Consider the following 8,465-nt stretch of genomic DNA (forward strand, 5'->3'; position numbering starts at 1 on the left):
GAGGCCGTCTACGAACTCTCTGCTCGTCCTGTTCCGGCCAAGGCCTCCTCGCCGATGAACTCTGTCTGTTCTGTCCCGGCCAAGGAGGCCGCCTATGAACTCTCGGTCTGTCTTGTTCCGGCCAAGGAGGCCTTCAGTGAACAATCTGCCTGTTCTGTTCCGGCCAAGGAGGTCATCTGGGAACTCTTTGTCTGTCCTGTCACGGCTATGGAGGCCGTCTGGGAATCCTCATCCTGTCCTGTCACGGTTATGGAGGCCGTTTGTGAACTTTTGTCTTGTCCTGACCCAGCCAGGGAGGCTGCCCCTGAACGCTCAGTCTTGTCTATCAACCCCAATGTTCTGTCTGTGTTGTCTGTCTCTGCTCTCTCGTTGTTACAGTCTCCGCCATGGTCTCTACTGTCTGGTTCTGGTGGTCCTCTGTAACGTCTGTCATGAATTCGGTTCATGGACTTCCGTTAATTCACCACCAGATGTCACCCTTTCCATTACATTGACTCTCGCACTACACAAACTGTTGCATAGCACCCCGGACTACATTTCCCATCATTCTTTGCACACTGCCCTGATTGCACTCATTGCACACAGCTGTTTCTAATTACCTCATTCTCTATATAACACCCACTCTAACCACATTTCTCTGAGTATTGTTTAGCCTGTACCCCTTTCCGAGTCTCCGTGTTTGCCTTGCCTGGCCTGTTTTTGATCTTTGCCTGTTTTCCTGGTTTTCTCCCTCTCGTCTCGCCCCTGTGATTCTGTCTGCCGATCGGTGACCTACGCTAGCCCTAGGACTATTCTTGTGTTTTGCCCGCCATATACCTGTTTTACCACGTCTCTCTATTAATAAAAGCTTGCAGATGGATCCACACGTCTCACGTCTCGTCAGCCCCGTTACAGAGTGTAACAAGGACACCTTAAAATAAAATGTTACCCAATGATGTTTTACAGTGCATTTTCTACAAGAAGTGTTAGATATTTAACATTTATAGCTTAATAAAGTGACATCTTTAGTGTATCTCCAAAAAGACTATCAATGCACTAAAGGGGGAAAAAATGACATACCAACTTTATTAATCTTGCAAAGGCAATTTGAAGAAGAAAACATTCAAGGAAAAGTAAATCATTAACAGAAATGAATCAATTTTTTTCTTAGCATGAATATTGTTTGACATCATCTGTCTGTATTGTTTCATTATTTTAACTATTAATAATTTTATTTAGGTTGGGATTTGATTAAGACAATTTACACAAGACACAATGAGTTTACTGGTGCTAAGTCAAGATCAGTGTCAAAAACCTTGTACATATGAAGCACACTGTCAAGTAATATAGGCACAGAAATATTGATATAGGGAATATGTAAGACTATGCTAAAGAAGTTAACGTGATGTCCTGTATACACTTAAAAGTGTACTCTGTCTTGGGAAAACTTCCTTTTTTGTTGTATACTCAGTGCCTGAAAGAAAATATTAACAAAAACACCTAATTAGTTCGAATCTGCAAGAAAACTCAGTTAATAAATTTTATTTTACTAAGATTTTTTTTCAGATCACCTTTTTCTTGGCTTTATCAAATGATAATCCTTTAGCACTTAGAGCAGAAATCTTGCTCTCAATGTCTGAAACCTGATAAATAAATCATTAAATAAATAAACACACATACATACAGACAGACAGATAAATAGATAGATAGAAGCTCACCTCACTTTCTGTGCTCTGAACCTTAGCAGCTGCCAAAGCAACCTGGTCCTCCAGTTCAGAGAGCTCTGAATCAGTTAACGGGCCGCTGTAGTGATTCTTAGCATTCTGCTCAATCATTTGCAACTTTTTTGCCATTTCGAAGGACTTCCCTGCAGTCATGTACACCTGCAGTAAAAAGGAAAAAGAAAATACAGAGTTCTGAAAAAATAGCTTATAAACTTTAGTGATATAAAACCGCATGGTTATGCCATTGATATTCCAAGTGTCTAATCTCTCTCCTTTAAACAAATAAAATTGTATCTATTAGAGGGATAAGCTTACATTTTCCTCAAGTTCCCTGAAAGCATCATCAGCCTGCTTAAGATCTGTGCCCGCTAACTGAGGTCTGTCATTAGGATTTGAGGGGGCCAACTCGTTCATAGCGTTTTCAGTGGCATTAATTGTTCTTAGAATCTCAGTTGTGATGTCGCATAGGGCCGCCGCGGTGGATCTCTGAAAGCAATTAACCGAGAGGAAAGAAGCCTCATCAGCATTAAAACCCTAAAAATGACTGTAGTCAGGTATTATTGTTGCTAAGGTTATAGCTAAGTGAGGCATAAGTGTTGCTAATGCTTCACGGTCTTTAGATAAGACACTGATTAGTTATGAATATAACCCAGGGGAACAATAAACTTTTTTCAGCTGTTTCTTTGCCTATGCTTATAAAGATGCTAGTGATAAAACTAAGCTTTTTAGGATTATTAATAAAGTATTTGTGCTCTGGCATACTATAATATGAGAAACTTGTAATATGTTTTGTGACTTTTAAAACCCACTTGTATTCCACTATAGTCTGATAATGAGATACCTGAATCTGCATAAATTGTTCTACAAATAAAACATTATTCAAATATATTTTATCAGGAAAACCTTACCTTGGACAAAGACAGCATTTTTTGGCTTCTGTGGATGTTTGTGTTGTCTGAGTCCTCACCTTTTGTGCTTCAGTGGGAATTTCATCACTGGAGGAGCTCAGGGGTTCTTGGCATGTAGTGGCCATTGGTGCATGGTCCCCCCTCACAGCGGACCCTTTAGAATGAGAAGGTTTTTTCGGCTCATCCTCGTCAGAGGACAGCGCCTTGTCACTCATCAGCTCATCTAGTTTTCTCCTCAGCTTCTCCTCCTCCATCTGCCCTGCTGTGGGCTGGACAGGCTACAGACATACAAATTTAGTACTTAATATTAAAATCATGAGAGGGACCTACATGAAACCATCAGCCCAGAGGTGCCCAAACTTTTTCAGTTTGAAGGACATCTCTGCTATAGCATAATAAGATGTTCTGGAATAAATAAAAGTGTTTCTACTTATAGACTTTATTCATACCTGATCAGGAGGCAAAGTAATTTTCTCTTCCAGTCGATTTAAGAGACTCTCAATGGCATACATTCTCTTGTTCAGTTCATTGATCTACCTCACAGCAACAGAAAAAAGCAAAATTGCAGATTGATCAAATTATGAATGACACAAGGTAGTCAGACTTTTGTCAACTTAGACAGAAATATACCAACTGAATGAAAATAATCATAATCAATCATACTACAATAACAGACAAAACATGAGGTAAAACTAATCCAACCTATAATTATTTATAAAAAGGTGCAATTAAAAAAAAAGTACTTTTAAAAGATGCATTACTGTTTCTAGAATCTGTAATATTTTTAATGAACCAGTTTCATATGCTCACCAAGGCTGCATTTATTTGTAATATTGTGTACAGTAATATTGTGAAATTTAAAACACTGTGTTTCTCTCTTTTTTTAATATATTACAAAATGTAGTTTATTCCTGTGTTGGCAAAGTAGTATTCAGTGTCACATAATTCTCCAGAAATGATTGTAATATGCTGATGTGGTGCTAAGTAACATTTCTTATTATCACAGCAGGTTATAAATGGTTGCACTGCTTAACATTATTTTATAGAATCTGTGATGCATTTTTATTTCAAAATTCTTCAATGAATAGAAAGTTCAAAGGAACAGCATTTATTTCAAATAGAAATTCTTGTAACAGTCTTTACTGTTACTTTATTCCTTACTGAATAAAAATATTAATTTCTTAAAAAATAAATCTTACTGACCCAAAACTTTTTATCAACAGTGTATGTTTAAAATCTTGTACATCCACATGAGCTGAATAACCAAGTCATATCAGTACCAGTCAAGGGGTTGCCTTGTTGAAATCACATGATCAGCTGAAAACTGCTCATTTTGCCTCAGAAACCTCCCTATCATTAAATAATTCCTCTAACTGTGAATAGAGCATTTCTCCAATGGTAGCTCAACAAAGAAAATATTGTGCACTTTTATGAATTATTAAATGTAAAATGTGAAGAAAGTCCCTTAATCTCTGATCATACCGGTGGTGCGCTCTGATGAATGTTTTCCTGAGATGATGCTCGACTGCGGCGTCGTGGGGGCAGCTGGTAGACAGGGTATCGGAACATATCGTCCTCTTCTGAAGTATCCAGGTAAATCTGGCGTGGAGCCACAGAGGAGTTGATTTTAGAGAGCGAGCGAGCGCGTACCATTCTGTGTTCAGAGTGCATGCCTTCATCTAAAACAAAAATCAAGGGGACAAATAAGCTAATCTGTTTAATACCATTTAAAGATGAAAATCAATCAAAGATCCCCTGCTGACTGTCCAGATTGTTTTGGTGACGATAAGATTTCTCAAGATTTATGTTTATATTAAAACAAAAATACATAACATATAAATATATAGTAAATATGTATTTAATTACAATGTTTGTTTATTTAAATAAATAAAAAGCATTTAAATATGTAAAATACATTGTCTGAAAACAAGTTTTGAATTAATATACATTCACATATGGTGTATATATTTGTGTGTGTGTGTGTGTGTGTGTGTTACAGCATAATGCTACTCACATTAAATCTTGCTAAAAGGACATTTAGATATCTTTACTCTAAAACTAGAACAAAATTATTTTAACAGTGCAATATTTTAGGCACAGGCAACATTAATTGTCTTTCTGTATAATGTGAATATTTTGTGCATAACAAATCTGTTTGGACTGAAATCTTAAATTCCAGTTCCCTTTCAGTCGGTCACTCTCGACATCACATTGGTGATGACCGACGAATTGGGATCTCACCAGAGAGACCAATCCACTTTGAGTGTAACTAAACAATTCAGATTTCGCATCTGGCTGCCACACCCCCGCAGCGTTAATTCATCTTTTTGCTTCAGAGCAGAGCGGTGGTGCATCACTACTGCTCTCCTCTTCGAGTGATTGCAAGAGCGAGTGTGGGCATTACGGCGTTGCAGCGGTGGTCGCAGTCTCACGGAGAGAAAGTAAAAGATCGTCTTTCATGCAGACAGCCACACTTGGAGTGTGCGGTGGCCAGTTCCCTTGCGTGCTTCAGCACTATTAGAGCAATCTTTAAAAGAGCAACACGGGTGATCGCATCTTTTTAAAGATGTCTTATCACCCGTGCGTTTCTGGATGCGGTCTCTATTTCTATTTGTGGGAACATGACCATCTCGGAGTTGCATGAAAGACTCCGTTACGTCAAACTTGGCGGGGTCCCTCTGTCACGATCCAGTGTTTGTCCCGGAAATCGGGGCGGCGCTACGTCCGGTGGAGTCAGAGGTGATTTGAGGATCATGGTGATGGCTTCCCCAGAGGGAGTTCGTCACCCCTCAAGCACTCCGCAGCCGGTGGAGCGGCCAGAGGGGCGCGCTGGCCTCTCTACAGGATGGAAGGAGCCGGCCGTTTCCTTCAGTTCACCCCCTCGAGACCAGATATCGATCGCTGCATCGGAGGGCGAGCTCTCTCTGGAATCCTCCACCGCGTCCCGATCCTTCGAGGCTGGATGAATGGTTTCTCGGTGGGGGTTGCGCTGGTTGTCATGCATGAGGAGCTCATAAGATCGTGAAAGGGACCTTTTAGTGCCCGAAACAAGTCTTGTAGCTCCTCCACTCTCACCACCCTCGATGGTGGGGCCGCTTTGGGGTACGTGGGCTTTCCCTCGGTGAAGTGGTCTGTGGCCATGCAAATGTGTCCAACAGCCGCTACCACTCTGCGGGGTGACCTGTGTCTCCCATCATGGGCATGTAAGTATTCATCAGGCTTAACTGGCAGTGCTTACAGAGCTTGTGGGAAGGCGGCTTCTGCCCTCCACGCCATGGCGTTACTGCAGGTCCATCAGGCCAAAGCCTGCACAAGGGTGGCCACGAACTGGCAGTTCTACATGAACTGCGTGCTGCGACGGACCTCATGCTTCGAGCGACGAAGGTGACCGCACAGTCTCTGGGCCGTGCGATGTCCACGCTAGTGGTCCAGGAGCGCCATCTCTGGCTGACATGAAGGAGCATGATAAGGTGCAGTTCCTGAATGCTCCTGTGTCACAGACCAGCCTTTTTGGCGATGCTGTCAAGAGCTTTGCCCTGCAGTTCTCGGCGGCACAGAAGCAGACTGAGACGATCAAACACATCATGCGCCGGAGGAAACCTACTGCTTCCACCCCGGCTGCAGCCCCTCAGCCTGCTCGACGCCGTGGGCGCCCCCTGCAGTTGCCCCCACTCCCACGCAGCAGCAGCAGCCTTTCACCAGGCAGCGTCGTTGACCCGGTGGCAGGCAGGATGCCCAGCCCATCCAGGTCCCCGTCAAACCCAGCGGGAAGCGCAATTGCAAGAGACCCTGAGACGGGCGACCCGGAGATGGAGGAGATTGCTCGTCGAGAGATGTTGACCACATCACTCCCTCCCCTGGAGGTGGGCCGGGAGAAGAATCTTTTGTTTCGTTTTGTTTTTGTCATCATTTCGTTTTGACCGATCTTGGATCTGCGAGTTTTGAACTGTGCGCTTCACAAGCTGCCGTTCAAGATGTTGACGCAGAAACACATTTTCGAGTGCATCTGTCCCCAAGATTGGTTTGCAGCGATCGACCGGAAGGACGCGTACTTTCATGTCTCGATCCTCCCATGGCACAGGCCATTCCTGCGGTTCGCGTTCAAGGGTCGGGCATATCAGTACAAGGTCCTGCCCTTCGGGCTATCCCTGTCGCCTCGCATCTTCACCAAAGTCGTGGAGGAAGCCCTTCTTCCTTTGAGAGAACAGGGTATACAACCGATACCGATATACAACATTAAACTCCGGCAAGAAGATAAAGTCCTTTTTTGCAAAATCATAGACATGTATTTACAAATTAAGTATAATGGGAACACAGTATAATCTTGGAGAGAGCTTTACCGTGCTGACTGCTGTAACCGAACGCGACCAGGGTTTAAAGGCTGAACGAATGACTGACAGCCACAGCGAAGAAAAGAGTTTGTGTGAACTTTAATGTAAGGACTTAAATATTAATTTGTAGCTCACATTAAGTTATTGTATGGCTTCAGAAGTAACACAGAATAATTCGCACAATCGAAAAAAAAAAAAAATCTCGGATTTGGATCGGCCCTCTCTGACCGATACCCGATCCAAGAAAAATGGCACTATCGGAGCCGATACCCGATATGAATATCGGATCGGCGCATCCCTAGACTTTATCAGGTACGACGGCGGTCCCTCTGAAATTCTTTCAGAGGCTCCTGGGGCATATGGCTGCAGTTGTGGCGGTAGTTCCTCTTGGTCAGTTTCTTTCTATGAAAACCCTTCTCCTGACTGCATTGGCCTCGATCAAGAGGGTTGGGGCCTGCAGGCATTTTCGGTCGACAAATCATGCCTTGAGTTTGGGCCGGTTGATTCCAGTGCAACACTGAGACCCCGGCCCGGCTACGTGCCTAAGGTTCCTACCACTCCCTTCAGGGACCAGGTAGTGATCCTGCAAGCACTGCCCCTGGAGGAGGCAGACCCAGCCCTAGCTTTGTTTGCTCTGTCCTGTACGCACACTGCGACAGTATGTGGATATAACTTAGAGCTTTAGGACCTCAGAACAGCCCTTTGTCTGTTACGGAGGACAGCAGAAGGGGAAGGCTGTCTCCAAGCAGAGGATGGCCCACTGGATAGTGGATGCCATCACCTTGGCCTACTAAGCACAAGGTGTGCCCTGCCCGCTCAGGCTGCGTGCTCACTCCACTAGGGGTGTTGCATCATCCTGGGCGCTGGCTCGTGGTGCCTCGCTAGCAGACATTTGTAGAGCTGCGGGCTGGGCGACCCCTAACACGTTCGCTAGGTTCTATAGACTGCGTGTCGAACTGGTTTCCTCCTGTGTTCTCACCTCAAATGGGTAGTGGCACTGAAAGGCCTTGCTCAGAGTCGGTTTGCGGCATCTTGGACACCTAGTTCTCCAGAGAGTCCCCTGACTGGGCAGACCCTGTCGAGTCCTCCAGCACTCCGGTGGCCAGACGTGGCGGAGCATCCAGCACCAGGCCTTTCAGCCAATTAATTCCTGAAATCTGGTGTGAGGCTAGTGCCCATACGAGTGACCCGGTTGTGTATTTCCACGGTACAGTTACTAAGGCTGTGTTTCCCCTGGCAGACCATGTTCTGCCGTCTCTAAATGATGCAGCCATGAGCCATCTCAGAGACTTCCATGTGCAATAGGGCCCCTCTGGGTTACTCCACGTGAGTAAATGTCAGTTAACCCCCTCTGGAAGGAGGTGACTCATCAGTGTCCTCTTCCAAATAGAAGGGGCACGCTTCCCAGTGTTATCCAAGTCCTACTGTTGGATTGCGAGGAACAGCTGTAGTCTACCTTCTCTGTGTAGAGCCGGTCCTATCATCTGCCTTATAGGAAGGATCAAGAGGCCTACACAGGGCAC

General features: G+C 44.4%; 1 protein-coding gene across 4 annotated transcripts in view; it reads right to left on the minus strand.

Annotated features, from left to right (window-relative positions):
- Window positions 1-1,156: 1,156 nt before the first annotated feature.
- Window positions 1,157-8,465, minus strand: part of LOC107596317 (melanophilin-like) — a 17,265-nt gene continuing 9,956 nt past the window's right edge. For 2 of the 4 annotated variants that reach the window (XM_016287026.1, XM_016287025.1), the window contains exons 10-16: window positions 4,094-4,290; window positions 3,061-3,144; window positions 2,671-2,889; window positions 2,019-2,189; window positions 1,698-1,862; window positions 1,551-1,622; window positions 1,157-1,453 (exon numbers count right to left, since the gene is read on the minus strand). In XM_016287026.1, coding sequence (XP_016142512.1) covers window positions 1,400-1,453; window positions 1,551-1,622; window positions 1,698-1,862; window positions 2,019-2,189; window positions 2,671-2,889; window positions 3,061-3,144; window positions 4,094-4,290 — 962 coding nt within the window. In that variant the 3' untranslated portion in view covers window positions 1,157-1,399. The remainder of the gene's footprint in view (window positions 1,454-1,550; window positions 1,623-1,697; window positions 1,863-2,018; window positions 2,190-2,670; window positions 2,890-3,060; window positions 3,145-4,093; window positions 4,291-8,465) is intronic. The other 2 variants (XR_001610350.1, XM_016287027.1) reach the window with 2 other exon arrangements.

Source organism: Sinocyclocheilus grahami, unplaced genomic scaffold, assembly GCF_001515645.1.
Source record: "Sinocyclocheilus grahami isolate Dianchi unplaced genomic scaffold, SAMN03320097.WGS_v1.1 scaffold217.1, whole genome shotgun sequence".
Classification (NCBI taxonomy): Eukaryota; Metazoa; Chordata; class Actinopteri; order Cypriniformes; family Cyprinidae; genus Sinocyclocheilus; species Sinocyclocheilus grahami.